The sequence below is a fragment of the Excalfactoria chinensis genome, chromosome 16, assembly GCF_039878825.1.
Source record: "Excalfactoria chinensis isolate bCotChi1 chromosome 16, bCotChi1.hap2, whole genome shotgun sequence".
NCBI classification, from domain to species: domain Eukaryota; kingdom Metazoa; phylum Chordata; class Aves; order Galliformes; family Phasianidae; genus Excalfactoria; species Excalfactoria chinensis.
In genome coordinates this window covers 139,816-154,611 of record NC_092840.1, presented here as the reverse complement: position 1 = coordinate 154,611, position 14,796 = coordinate 139,816, and the positions used below count along the sequence as shown (strand labels likewise).

The window sequence follows — 14,796 nt, the reverse complement described above, 5'->3', positions numbered from 1 at the left end:
GCAATATTTAAGATACTCACAGTAAAACTAGGTTTAGGTACTGTAAAAATGGACAACTTGCAACTAAAAACTACACAGCCTCTGCGGGTGGTGTTCGCTGTGAGGTGGTGTGTGTGCAGCCCTGGCTGGGCTGCAGGGAGGACCTGAGGCTGCTTGTGGTGAGGCAGAGGCCCCGCAGCTTCCTCTGGGGTCACTGCCTGCATGTTTCCCAACAGCAGTCACATGCAGCTGAAGTTGTTGGCACTGCAACACAGTGCACAGGTCAGCACTGACTGCAGCCTCCAGCCCTGATCTCCAGCCCTGCTACTCTTTCCTTTTGGACCCAGATCGCTCCTCCTTTCTCTGTTGGGATAAATGCTTTCACAAGAATTCAGATGCTGTTTGCTGGCTGCTATTGGCTCGGCCCTGGATTTACCACAGCCAGCCCCAGCTTCCAACAACCACCACACAGCACCGAACACCAAGGAGAAGGAGCAACAGCTTCTGCAGCCCCTCCTACCCCTTGGGGGTAGCTATAAAAACAAAATACAAGTTTGAAAGTATTATGGTAACATAGAGTGGAATAGTGGCCGGGGGACAGAAAGAAGCTGGGCTGTGAGCCAGCAAGGGCCAGGAGCAAGGATTCACACATGTGGCAAGTGCTCCTGCAAGGGGCTGGGACAGTTCATCTCCAAAGGGTGTGGCAATCTGTAAACTGAAACCAAGCCCTGCTTCTGAAGGAGCAGGCAGGAGAAAAGCTGCTGCCTCTACAAAGCCGAGAATGCAATGCTCTTTATTAGTGTGCTTGAAAAATAGAACATTTTACAGACACGTCCATAAAATTATCTTTATAAACAAAAGACCAGCATACAAAATCCTCCAGTGTTCCTCCCTCGTTCCCTACAAAATGATTGTCATTAGTCTGTGGGTAAGGTAGGGAGGAAGAGTAAATAGTAGGGGAGGCCCCATACTCAAACTTCTTTTCCTACAAGGTTCATTTCAGAAGTACTTTCATACCACCTGTAGAACCCAGCAGGGAAACAAAGCTGCCCTGAGGCACCCAGGCAATGTGGCTGTTCAGAGATGAGAAGCACAGATCACGTTTCCTGCCATTGAAAATCTCATTGTTTTCCTTAAAACACTCTCTGCGCATCCATGTAGGGTCAGTCCTGTCCCTCTGTCTTTGTGCCACGTACTGGTACTGCTTAGAAAAAAAAAACAGGTATGTGGGATTGTGTGCCCATTCCCTACATCCCACTGCCTGATTCACCCAGAGGAAGGGAAAGCCTCCCATCCCTGCCAGATGTAATCTGAACCTGAGAAAAGACCAAACAGCAAGAGAACCTCCATGCTGACACTGTTCATTCTCAGCACTTTCTGTGGTGACAGTATAAGAAAAGAACTCAGAGACAGGCTGTTACCACTTTGCAGTAATGAAACACAAGAGATAAGCAACCTGCCATGATCCCAGAATTAACTCATCAGAGTTGGCAAGGGAACCCCTTTTCCCCTCCTTCCTCCTCTGCCAGCTACCAGGTCTGGCACCCTCCATGCCAGACACTGAAAAGCAGGCAGGCGAGAAGAATCGTTGTCCTCCACAGTTCTGCATCCAGAATTCAAGGGAAAAGTAAAGACCTTTAGCAGATGACCATCCTAAGGCCTGACCCAGTCAGCGTTTGCCAGCTCAAGGAACAGTTCTCTACATTCAAAAGGGACCGTTTCTTTTGTTTGGTTAAATTGTAAGCACATAGCCTCAGCGCATTTCCTGCTGTTAATGGATTACACATCCCTTTCCCTAGGGTCTGTTACTGCTAAAACAAACAGCTGGCTTGAGCTTGGGAAGCAGCTCAGAGGAAGAAGGTCTCCATTTCTATCCAAGAAGGTCGCTCTGTGCTGAGCACAGACATTGTGCTCAGTCTGGTTGTAGCAGAGTCCTCTTGTTTTTTTTTGCTGCTTAATGGAAGAGCTTTTATCCCTAACACCAACCAGTACATGGAACAGATCTATATACATCATCTCAACATATACGCTGTGAAGTAATACTCTAGGTTATTGCATAGAAGGCAGCTTGCACCCAGGCCTAGATGATGGTCTGGGAACGTTGTCGGAGGCTCAGGGGCTTCAGAGAGCTCTGGGAAGCAGATGCAGAGTCTTGAAATGGTGCCTGGGATTCCCCTTTCCTGGAATGTTCCTCATACCATTCCTGTGACAGAAGATCAGAACAGATCAGTCTCTGCACCAAAGTTGCCACACGGTCACCAGCAGGACCCCAGTCTGCGTGTGCTCAGAGGGGCTTTTTCCAAGGCCCTGTTTATGGGCCAGTCTCACAGCACAGCCATGAAGGGTGCACTCACATATCAGCATTCACAGCCTGGGCAAGAAGGAGCAACTGTGGCTCAGCTACAGCTGGCTGAGCTGTCAGGCCTGACAAACCAGAGCAAGAAAACATCACACTCAGATGTCGCCCAGTGCCCAGGGATTGTCATACTGACATCGCAGTTATGATGTCTGCAGCTTACAAAGTTGCATCCAGAGACAACAAAGACATTACATCCCTGTATCAGAGACCAAGCACAAGAAGCAGGGAGCTTCACTGCAGATTACCATCCAGCTCCACAACAATTAACGTGCTTATTTTTGTTACCATGACTGAAGACTCGTACACAAACTAGCTGCTCAGGGGACAAAGGAAAGATTCAAATGGTTATGAGATTAATGCCTTCATTGATAATCATTATACTAGTCCATGACTCTTCAACAGTAACTAAATTCATGGCATAAGGTTCCTAACCTCAAAGAACACTTAACAGCAATGCCTTAAACTATCCAGAGAATCAGCTAATTTAAACATTTTTCATCCTCATTTGCCTACTATTCTGAAGGAACAACTGGCACTTGCAGCGCACTTGGTTTCTGTTGGACAGACACACCTAAGCTCAAACACAATCACATTCCAGAGCCTTAATAAATTAGTATCATGCAGTTAAGTCCCTGTAACACCGCGCATGTGCTCTTAGCCAGCAACCACTGCCCACCTTCATGAGTGTGGGTAAGCTTGGCAAGCTGAGCATGTACGTGCAGCCAGCACTGTTACTGCCACTGCTGATGCATGTTATCAACACAGCTGGGCTTCTGAATGCACCAAGGAGGCTCTGATGTGTTTAAGAAAGCCCCTGAACACCAGCACTAATGAATCTAAAGCACGGTGCATCTACTGCCTGCTCCTTTCACAGAGCTGCCTGCATCTCAGAGGGAGAATGCCTCTTGCATTTAAAAACATCAGTTTGTTATTCTAGGCAACATGAAGTATTCTGTTAATGACAGAGGCCTGTTGGTATTTCCAACTCACACCCACATACCTGGATCTCCTCCTCATACATCTTCATACTCAAGTCACTCTTGGTCCTCGATCTGCGTCCCAGAAACAGCATTGACACTTGCTAAGGAGTTGCAGGAAAGGAGGAGATGAACACAAAGATGGCATTCATCAGTCACTGAGCAGCTCACAGGAGCAGTGCTGGAGCTTCAGGCACCCTTCAGGGACCCTCCAGGCAGACATCTGTCACCCACTGGAGCGCTTAGGCTGTTCCAGGCTCTTCTCATTGCCAGGAGACAATGCTATTTTAGAGCACACATCACCTGACTAAATGCAGGCATCTGCTCCAGGCTGAGATGTATTTCACTGCAGGGATCCCTGAAGGCTACAAAGTGCTGCAGGACACCAGCTCAAATGGACACAGGGGCACTCAATTTTGTCAGAGGAACATACCATCTGAAATAAGGCTCAAACCCAACCTTCCAAAGGAAGATTTCAGCTTAGACGAATTTCAGGTCTCATCTGCTTAGCACATACCACTTACTCCACAGGCCTAGATGTTTTAGATCATATAAGCAGAGGGCTGAGTTATGAATTACTACTCTCTGAACAGCACTGAGAACGAAAGGAACTCCAGACCATTGTTCTGTACTCCACTGCAAGTCTGAAGACACCATCCTTTGGTTAATTGACTTGAAATCGGTTTCTAAGTAGCATTATTATCACTATTCTGTGCGAACAAGAAGTCAACTTTTAACAATCAACCCAACCAGACAGGTCATCTCATCTTTCCAATTGTCCATCCTGTCCCAGAACAAAAATGATTCAGAGGACAGAAAGCTGGTGTTTGGAATCAGTATGAACGCACTGTTGCATTATGCTTCAGGACTGTCTGGGCCTAAGTGTATGATGGCACAGAAAGAGAGGTGGGAGAATAAGAATGGCTTTTCTAGATAAAGATAAATATTCCCTTTCCAGCCAGTACTGGGCCAAGACAGCTCTATGTGAATTCTGCAGGCTGTAATCAGTCTTTGTCAAGGCTACAGAGGACATTCAGTTGCTACTTTTCCAGAGCAGCACAACTTTGTGCCAGTTCCACACAGTTCCTCTTTACAGCTCAGCTCTAAACATGACAAAAATGCACATGGATTTCCTCTGGAAGACAGCAAAAAGGTACCTGTGGGCCTGGTGTGCCTTCCTCCCTTCAAGTCAAGAACCTGCATGATGGGTTTCCTCTTACCCCATGTTTATCCATCTGCAAAACAATCTTCTGCAGCTGAGAAATTTCAGTGACAGCTGAACTCCGCCTGTACAGCTCGATTATCCCAATCACTTCCTCCTTGGAGATCTCCTTCTCCAGCACAATGCCATTGTCTTCTGAACAGGCAAGAAAAAGAAACAGAAAGTAGCCAGCATGATGAATTCTGCTTCCATAACCCTGGAAGGCAAAGCAAGCAGGTCTAAGTTGGATGTCAGGCACAGTCTACATCTACTTTTTTGACTGGAACACATATGTTTTTGTTCCCCAGCAAGAGAAGGATGAAGAAAATTAGTGTTTAGGGTCAGCGAGCATGTCTCACCTTTTAAGATACCAAGAAGCCTGATGTGCTAAAGCCTTGTAGCTTTTTGCTACCTGTAAGCTAACTAGCAAAACAAACAATCAAGCACTAGTTGCTGCCTTTTGACCTTCAGCTGCCCAACACAGCTTGAGAAATAAATGTTAACTAATGCCTTTCACTGCACCCTTCAAACTGGGAACCTGAAGGGTCAGGATGAGGAATGGCTTTTTAACTAATAATGCCTGGTTTCTAATGACACGATGCCATACATCTGGATCTTTTAAGCACCTAAGAAAGATCAGATGAGCTAATCACAGCTATTCCTCTGACTGCAGCCTTCACTGCATCTTCCTGCAAGGAAGATTCTCTGGCATTGAATGTATTGAAGTATAGATTCTCTGCAGAAAATTGTAGAGAATTAAGATTAGTTTACACAAAGTTTGAATAGAAAAGTCTGGGTGTAAATCACCTAGGAATAGCAGGGAAGGCCTTCAAGAAATTAATATGTTGATGGTATCTAAATTAGCAGGCCTTGAAGCTACAGATTCACAGATCAGGAGACAAAGGACAGTGAGGAAGTGACAACTGACAGAGGCGTGACAGGATGGAGACCAGTCACAGTCTGTTCTTAAAAGGTACATCCAAACCCAGCATATGGTCACCGGTCAAAGTACAACTGGGAGACAGGTAGGACTAGATAGGCAGCATTCTTTGCTGTGCATGTGATGGGCAGAACAGAAAGGTCGGATAGAAATACCATACAAAAAGATAAGAATAAGCTTAGGAATTCAGGCTTTAAAAAAAATAAAAATAAAAAAAAAATCTGGTCCTTACTAGTCAGTTGATTCTCTCCTCCAGACATAATCATAGAATCACAGAATGGTTTGGGTTGGAAGGGACCTCAAGAATCACAAAGCTCCAAATCCCCTGCCACATGCAGGTCCACCAATCTGCTTATTTAATACTAGATCAGGCTGCCCAGGGCCCCATCCAACTTGGCTTTGAAAACCTCCACAAACCTCTCTGGGTAGCCTGTGCCAGCACCTCACCACTCCCTTGGTAAAGAACTTAAGACACCAGAGAGAAGATGCAATGTCAGCCAGTCCTCAGTTCTAACCTTCTGAATCTTGGTTCTTCCGAGTGTAGTTCATGCGGAAGACAAAAGCCTCCAGAATAAATGCCACAATGATTGTCATCACCACCTGGGAGAGAACATGAACAGAAGAGATCAGGAGGCTGCTGCTGGGGGATTCTTGCAGTCCAATTTAACAACAGAAAGCTGAGCATTTTGGCCTGTGCTTCAGCTCCTGGTGCTTCAAGATGCACATATCCCAATTCACACATCTGCCTGAAAGTCAACCAGTGACAACCATAAAGAGGCCAGAAAAAGGCTGTGCTGCCCTAGTCTTTACCTCAGGCCCAGATTTGTGCAGCACCAACTTTGTCAGGGCTTAAAAACGTGACTTCCTGTAAGTGATGTGGGCTTGCACCTTCTTCTGGAAGACATTATGCAGAGGAACAAAGCTGTGCTCATTTAGGGATGGAAGCTCCCTCTGTAACACAGCAAAAGCTGTTTTCCCTCACCATCTCCCCAGTTTGATACAGGAAGCATCTTTAGAAACGTACCATGGTCACAATATAGAAGATCATGAAATAGAGGCGGCTCCAGTGAGTGGTTTCAGATGTCACCCCTTCCTAGAGAAGAAAGGAAAAAAGTCACCAGTACACATAAGAAGGCAGAACTAGTTGTTAACTGCTTGCTAAGAGAAGTAAGGCAGCATAAATATTGTCTGTCTGTCTCATACTCATGGCTCCATAGCTAACCACAGAGACTGACTGCACAATGCTCAGTGCCCCAACTGGGTCTTGCAGGTAATCTGTCTCTAAAGGCAAAATGAGATGATCCTATATGCAAACACGCTAAACACTTAAGGCCTGTGGCTGTATGAACCACTGCTACTATGAGAACACAGCCTGGACAGCAGGGTGATACACTGGAATATAGCGTGACTTCACTTGTCCAGATTGCAAAATTTAGCCTGAGGGCTGGTCAAGTTTAACAAGAAAACATGTCAGGTGGTACGTAAAATATCACTCAAGGATTAAAAAGAACAATCACATGACCACAGCAAGTGACAGTGTTGGGAGTAATCCTGCCCATCTCCAAATGCGAGGGGGAGAAAGCAGTGGTTGCACGAAAGATCAAGCTCAACCGGCAAGAGACTGTGATGTTTGTAGCTGAAGGTTACTTACCATGATTATGTACCAATCATTGACGACTGTCAACTCAAACAGTGTAACTGCATACAAGTAAGAGAAAAATAAAGACAATTGCTTTATCCAACCTGACCTACTTTAGAATGATTTCTTAATAAGGTACTTGACAGGGAAGACTGAAGCAAGATACCAAGTTTCAACACAGCCAGCAATTCCAGATACAGAATGCAGACCCTCATCACTGCAGTTTGTCATCTTCCCACTGATGACAAAAGGGAGCAGACACACAGAAATAGAACATGGCTTAATCAGTATTTCTTCAGAGTCAGAAACAGACCTGACCCTTTCCCAACAAAGTACAGAGAGCTCTGAAATTGCCAGGAGATAAGTATCTCTGCTCACACATTAAGAACAATTGTTAAGAGTAACCACCATATTCAAATTATTCTTTATCAGCGGGTTTAAATAAATATACTAGCATTACTGCTAGCTCTGCAGAAGCAGAAAGCTGAAGCTCTCCTTACACATTTTTGGAAATGTGGTCTCCTTACCAGTCAGCACAGATATGCAACACTGGCTTTTAAGAGTTGTGTCTTGACTTTGTTGCAAAGCAAGCAGGCTATTACTCAGCTGATATTGTCCAGAAGAGAAGGATGTTATCTGAGGTGTGCTAGGACAACTCTTAGAGAGTCTCAGGTCTACATGAGCATTGCAGTGATGCTATCCAGCTCTGCAGGAACACAGATGCAGTACAGAACAATCTTTGCTAGAGAAAAACTGTCCTTACCAAAGCTGTTCAAAATGTTGTCGAAGTTGTTGAGATAGTAATAACCTTCTTCCACAACTGTCTTGTTGCCAACTGTCTGGTTCACCCAGCGGTACGAATCTGCAACTGTGCTTGTGCTGGTTGAAGAAACCATGACAAAGAATGAGAAGAGAGCTGCAGTATCTTAGGGTGACAAAAACAGAAACACTTGGAATCTGCCACCCAGCTTCTACCTCTTGGCTAACACTTATTTCTTTAAGAAAAAGCCCTCAGAGCTTAGCACAAGCCCAGAGAGCCTTTCTAGTCATTCAGCAAACATGAGACCAGAGAACCCAGATGCCTCATGTGGCAGAGCAGCCCTAGTGTAACAGAAATGAAAGTCTCAGCTTTGCTCTAGAGCAGAAATTAAAAGCATTCCTAGCTACAATATCAGAAAGAAGTTCTCCCAGTACATCTACATGAGAAGCAATACACATCTCATTAAAACCAGTCAAATGTTTCCTTCCCAAAAGCAGTGTAAAAGCCATTTCATCCAATCTTACCAAGAGAAGTGAAGCACATCACATAGATTTTCCCAGAACATTGCCTTAGCTACAAAGCCCCACTTAGACACATCTTCTGGCCCTTTCCCCCGAAAAGACAGAGCTGCCAGAGGCGCTACTGCTAACTAACTTAGCACCAAACACACTACAGACAGGGATGGATTTGCAGCACTCACTTGCAGCAGTTCGGGTAGACCACACCAGCAAAGAATTCCATGCCAACGATGGCAAAGCAATAGTAGAAGATCAGCAGGGTTAAACCTAAGCTGCAGGCAAAAACCACAAATACTGTAATACTGAGAGGTTACTAAAGCAGGGAAAATACAAAGTCACAAGCTGGTTGCTGTGGAAGGAATTCCCAAGGGATAGGAAGCAGCACTGAAAGCCCACACACCACCCTCTTTGCCAGCATCGCTCTGCTGTTGTTTATGCGTTCATTCAAAAGGCCTTTTCAAGGAGTTTCCACTCACTCAAGGCAGAAGTGTTCTAAAAAACATTATAGAACAATCTAGATTTTCTCCCAGTCTGTATTTTTTTCTGCTAAAAAAACCGTGGAGAGAACTTTCTTTAGTTAGAAAACCAACACACTGGTTCTGCCCTCTCCACATCCTCAGATGCTGGGACAGTGCCAAGAACAATGCTCTCTACGTATAAAATGCTCTGCCCAGATCTGCTCCAAGACAATAACATCCAATGACGCCCCACTCAAACACCAAGCTCTGCCACACAATTTCACAGTAATGCTCTGAAGTGTATGAAGAACAAGGAAGCACCTGGGACTGAATGTATTCATGCCAATACTCCTCACAAATGGGACTCCCTCTAATCAAAAGTCGAGGTAGAAAAGTTAAACATCAGCTCTTACTTATCCTTATAGAAGCAGGAGGTGTCCCGGAAGAACTTCCCATCACAAATTGCTCCAAAAAAAGGAAAAAGAAAAAAAAAAAAGGAAAAAAAAAAAAAAAAGGAACCACAGCCCTAGCCAATAAACTTCACCCCCCTTTCTCCATTCAAAGAGAGTGAATCAGTACCTGGCCATCCTAGGAAACAGCTCAAACATAGTGTCCAGGACATTCCTGTAGCGTTTCTTCAATTTAAAGAGCCTGAAAGGAGAAGCCAGAGCTTACATATGCACTGCTACTTCTCTGGAGCTGGCGGGAATATTAAAAAGAATATCACAGCTCTCTGAACCTCCCAGGTGAACAAAGAGATAAGGTTTTCTGACACCAAATTCACAGGATCTCTACTTGTTCTAGTGATCTCTGTTTACTAAACAACATTCTGCTGTTTCATCTGAATGCCTGCAACACATCCAGGTAGGTGCCTTCAGGATTAACGACTCTCAAGGAAAGACCCCCACATCTTCTTATGCAGCAGGATCCAAAGATTTTTACATTATTCTTATTTTTTAGGAAAAAAAAAAGCCACAAGAGTCTCAACTAGTCCTCCACAGAGTCAGGACTCAATACTCCTTTCCACAGACACAAACTTTTCTGAGTTTACTCTGTGATCAAGTAAAAACTGATGTAAGGAAACCACACTGAGCCTGCTGATTCCAAATTTGGTGACGTCATCAGCCGTTATGGAGAAGCAAAGCTGACAAACACAGGCTTTGGCAGGGGGGCAGCAGAGAAAACATTCCATCCCCCCACTGGAGCATCAAACTGTTCTCTAAATCCTCACTGAAGAGCTAAACTGCATTAGCTTGCCTTTAACAAAGCAATACTTTGCTTCTCAAATGCCTTCCACATACAACTCTCCCAGTGGTCTACAATGGTGAATGGACCTTAAAACAAGAGGGTTAATCAGACAAATCTTAGTGAGCAGCAGAGGCTACAAGCCTCAGCCTCGCTTAAAGTGAAATGCAGCCAGAGCAGGGTTGTACTTCACCCCAGAAAGCAGTATCCTTTGAAAACTGTAATTTCAGGTAATTCAATGGAAATTATTAAATTGGCTCAGACTGTTTCACCCTGACAGAGGAGATTTTCTCTGAACAGCATCAGACAATTCAGAGGAGGTGTAAGAACCCCATGAAGGCAAACATAGGGTAATCTGCCCCCGGGTAAATCCCTTGATCTCTATTAGAGATCAGCTTAAGCTCCAAAGCACGGGATTTCATATCCCATCCGAAGTTTTTTGTTATCATTCCTTTTGATAACACTGTCTAATCTCATTACTCTACATGATTTGTGTTTGCCATGGTCACATACCCACAGAGCAATCCTTGCCCTCTCCTGGTTAGGAGCTCAGTCCCCAGCTGAAATGATGGAAAACACACACTGCTGTTTTCTTCCCCACCTGTTCTCTGTGCTCCCCACACTGTGTCCCTGTCTCACCTCAGCAGCTGAAGAGGTCGCAAGACAACAATGAAGTAGAATGGCTCCATGTTGAACGCCAGTGCCATAAGCCCCAGGAATGCAAACAGGGTGACTGAGAAGTCAAAGCTGGAAACAAAAACAACAACAAAAAGCAAGAGCAATGATACGTCCCTAGTACTTCAGCAGAGAGCAGGCACTTGGTGCTGCTTCACCCTAACAGGATGCACAAGGCTAAGAGCAGAAGCTTGTGCTTGCTTCCTGTTAGTAGTCAGTCTTTCTAATGCAGCAATTTTTATCACCTCTCAAAACATTACTGTACACTCACAGATTCCAGCCTGAGGACAGATACTCAACGGGCCCCAGTCCAGTGGTTTTCAGGAGCAGCTCCACACCATAGACTGTAAAACAATTTGAGAGTCATGGACAAAAATAAGCAGCATTACATGGAGGGCTTATACAAAGTCTTGCACTTTTCAGAGATGAGCAGCCTTTTGAACAGAGGAATGCTGAACACTGGTTTCACAGACACCCAACAGCCATCCTTACTCTTGGTGAGGTGAAAAGGACAACAATTTCCCTCTAAAACAACACATTTCTCTTCAGTGGCCTACAAAGCAGTTAACTTGGCTAACATGCTATAAAATGCTCTCATACATAAGGCCAGAACATTGTGCCAGAATTCAGTCCTGCCTGTGCACTTCCTTTTATCCCATGGAAAAATATCTAGCATATGGATGCTGTGGGTAGCCTAGCCTTGGCCCACAGAGAGAGACCTCAAAGAGGAACTATCTACTTTCCCCTCTGTTCTGGCAGCATCCTGTGAGTGCGTTCTCTGGAAACAGAGCTGTCTATTTCCTCACTACATTCTCAGCTTATTATGAAACGACACAGCCATGTTGGGTGGCATCAGCTTACTTGTGAGGAAGACTATGTAGCTCCATGGGACATTCCTGGAGAAGAAATTCCCTCCTGCAAGACACAAGAAGAACTTTTTCTAGCCTTCCCTTTATTCAATCACCCAGCATCATAGCCAAGAAAAGAGCTGCTAAGTTTCCTACCTTGCAGCATGAAGGTTTCAACAAGAATCCAAATTCCATTCACAGCCACCACAGTATCTGAAAAACAAAGTAAAAATCCATTACAAAAACACTCCTGTATCAGAGGATAGCTACTTCATAGGTTAACAAAAAGATTACAATGTAAGGCATGCGGAAGGGGTAATATTTCCAATTCAATTAACTTAAACTGTAGCTTGGAAGAGTCTCAAAACTCCTACCCAGACTTTTGTCTCCAGAAGGAAAGAAACCAAACCAATGATCTGAATCACGCTCAGCCATTTTTTACCAATCCCTCCAGCAGCAATGATGCATGCACCTTCTGAAGGATAAACGGGCCAACTGGCAAGACAGTTCCTTATCCAGCACCCTTCAGTTGCAAGATAAAAACCTCAAGGCTTGCGAGAGCTAACCACCAACGTATCCAAATGCAACAAGACAATTCCTCCACAGTAAGATCCACAAGAATAAGGTGAAATGGTCTTCTCCAGAAGACTCAACACAGTGAGAGCTGCAAATTCAGGCTGCAGTAGTGGCTGGTACAAGCACACATTCCCTCCCTCTCTATCCAAACTCCAGAATTCATATAGGAACCATAGCTCAGCCCAAAGACCAGCCCCTCCCCATGCTGCATCTTTCAAGGGCCTAGCACAGACTGCACTCCTGACCCATGCAATCAAGGGAGCATCACAGAGAAACAGACTGTTGCTCCTACTCACACATGGTGTATTGGAATACACGTGAATTCACAAGGATGTTGATGCCTGAAGGAAGGAAAGCATGACAAAATAAATGTTTAAGCAGTCTTCTACACCTTACACATCATACCAATCCTCAGCACAAAAATTAATAGATTGTAGATTATAAACTCTTTGGGACCAAGTTGAAATTACCTGAGGAATTCTAGTGGCAATGAACTTCGTATCCTTAACCTACAGATGCCTTCTCCCCACCCCCATATACCAATTCTGTGATGTGGACAGAGGTAAAAGCAACTGATGAAGAACAACCCATCTTTGGAACAACACATGCAGTCAAGAAAGAGTAAATGCTGATATAAGCAGGACACTTATGGCAGCTGTACATCTGAATCAAGATGTTAACTGCTTCCCTCCAGCATACAACACCAAAAACAAAATTACAAATAAGAACTTATTTCTGAATGGCTACATTCAATCAGGAAACTTCGGGCATGGAAGATAAACCACACTTGCAAAGCAGATTACATGGACAGATATTTCCGATCTCCTTCCCCACAGCTGCACTTGATCTGTATGAGCACAGCATTCACATAATGGGACTAGGAAGCCTAGCAGCTTCTGTGAAAACAGAAGCCCCACTCCACAATCTCTGCTTTGAGTTGCTACCTGAGATATGGAGGAAAAAAAACTGTGAGCTCTGCTAGACTCAGTAACCATAAATCCCCTGTGCTGGAAAACATCTCCGCTGATAAAAGAAAACAGCCCTCCATGATCTCACACAGGGTTTAGTTCACTACTGCCAGGAATTATCTTCTACATAAAACAATGAAGCTCTTTGAGAGGACTCTGTACTAACTTTTACAATATATATTTTTTTAATCTTATTTCAGCGCATGCTGTCATTAAAAAATAGCTTGTTACCTTTAAAAATAAGGAATGCTGTCCGTGGAAGGTCATCAAACCAGTGCTCACGATTTCGTTTTGCCTGGATGCACAAGAGCCATGATCAAAATAACTCAATGTTATATCCACCTGGAACACACGCAGTGATGGAGACCCACCTTATCCCTACCATCTGCTTTTAAACTGTTTTTGCTTCTTTCCCACCTTCTCTTTAATCACTGGCTTCTTTTGTGATCCTTTCCCCACACATTTCCACTATTCTCTACCCAATATGCACCTACCTTCCATTTTAAGCCAACAACTTCATAGAAATTGTAAAAATCCTTTAGACTGCAAAATAGAAAGAAACATCTGATCAGAGCGTTGGAGTTGATTAAAACCTTAATCATCCTTGTCAGGCTCTCTCAGTAGAGAGTCCCTGGAAACTGTACACTCCTTATCAGCTGTGGCTGCAGTTCTAATAACTCAGCACTGACCTCTTCCTCATCTGTCCAGAGGTTACTGGCTGGCAATACTCAGAAGAGCATGCAAGGCTACCTTCTTCTGTAAGATCTAAAGCCCACAGAGGAAACTGATAGCTAAACTCTGGAACTCTACCACTGAGGAAAGACCTCAGGCTTGGAAAGCAAGCTCAAAGGGACAGAGATTGTACTGCTCTCCATAAAGAAATCTTGGACTGTCTTAACTACTTGTATAACCCTTTTCAAGCACTTTTGAAAATGTTATTTTCAATGTAACAAGAAGTGAAAAGAGACACAAAATCAAAGAAACTACAACATAAGTGCTTATTTAAGGTGCTCTGTGTGAGACCTGTGAACAGCTTTTAGATGTTGGAAAGCTAGGATGCTGAAATTCTCAGGCTTTTAGTGCCATCACTAGGTGTCAACATCTAAGAATTCAGCCTTTCTCCTTATGCCATTTTCAACACTTCTTCATGGCACATTAAGGCACACAGCTCTGGGTGCTACACTAAGACCATCCAACCTGAGTAAAGGAGTATTGCTTTGATTCAGTGCTTTAAAAGTGAGATATCGCTCCCGGGTGCACATCTGAGGCTTGTAAAACCGCAACAGCCCTTCAAAATGCCTGAAGGAAATCCCAGATGGCCTCTAGGGAAAAAGAAAAAAAGGAATGTCATGGGTAGGGACATCAGACAGAAACACATACCAACTACCACATTGAACTATCGCTCTGGATTTGTTTAAGCAGGGTTTCTAAATGACCACAAGATGCTATGACAACTGACCCCCAAAGTACCAGAAGCTTTTTTTAAGCTGCTGAGTTTATCCCAGAACACAGAAAGCTCTCCTGGCAGTTGGCTCTTCCAGCTCATGAAGAGCTGTTCTCTGTTGTACCCACCCTTTAAGAGCTGTTCAACCAGATATCCCAAGCAGAGCTCAAACACTCTTCTTGGGAAATCAGATGTCCTAACAGGTCCCC

At 44.3% G+C, this 14,796-nt stretch overlaps 1 protein-coding gene across 2 annotated transcripts in view; it reads right to left on the bottom strand.

Moving 5' to 3' along the window:
- Positions 1-753: 753 nt before the first annotated feature.
- TPCN1 (two pore segment channel 1) overlaps positions 754-14,796 on the bottom strand; it is a 47,614-nt gene continuing 33,571 nt past the window's right edge. The window contains exons 11-27 of one of the 2 annotated variants that reach the window (XR_011905413.1): positions 14,341-14,465; positions 13,638-13,686; positions 13,375-13,438; positions 12,472-12,516; positions 11,756-11,812; positions 11,613-11,666; positions 11,023-11,095; positions 10,716-10,823; positions 9,411-9,482; positions 8,556-8,645; positions 7,859-7,974; positions 7,108-7,154; positions 6,481-6,549; positions 5,972-6,056; positions 4,536-4,733; positions 3,339-3,419; positions 754-2,182 (exon numbers count right to left, since the gene is read on the bottom strand). Coding sequence is in view for 1 of the 2 variants with exons in the window: in XM_072350917.1 (XP_072207018.1) it covers positions 2,060-2,182; positions 3,339-3,419; positions 4,536-4,672; positions 5,972-6,056; positions 6,481-6,549; positions 7,108-7,154; positions 7,859-7,974; positions 8,556-8,645; positions 9,411-9,482; positions 10,716-10,823; positions 11,023-11,095; positions 11,613-11,666; positions 11,756-11,812; positions 12,472-12,516; positions 13,375-13,438; positions 13,638-13,686; positions 14,341-14,465 (1,395 nt within the window). In the remaining variant the exon portion in view is untranslated. The remainder of the gene's footprint in view (positions 2,183-3,338; positions 3,420-4,535; positions 4,734-5,971; positions 6,057-6,480; positions 6,550-7,107; positions 7,155-7,858; positions 7,975-8,555; positions 8,646-9,410; positions 9,483-10,715; positions 10,824-11,022; positions 11,096-11,612; positions 11,667-11,755; positions 11,813-12,471; positions 12,517-13,374; positions 13,439-13,637; positions 13,687-14,340; positions 14,466-14,796) is intronic. The other variant, XM_072350917.1, reaches the window with a different exon arrangement.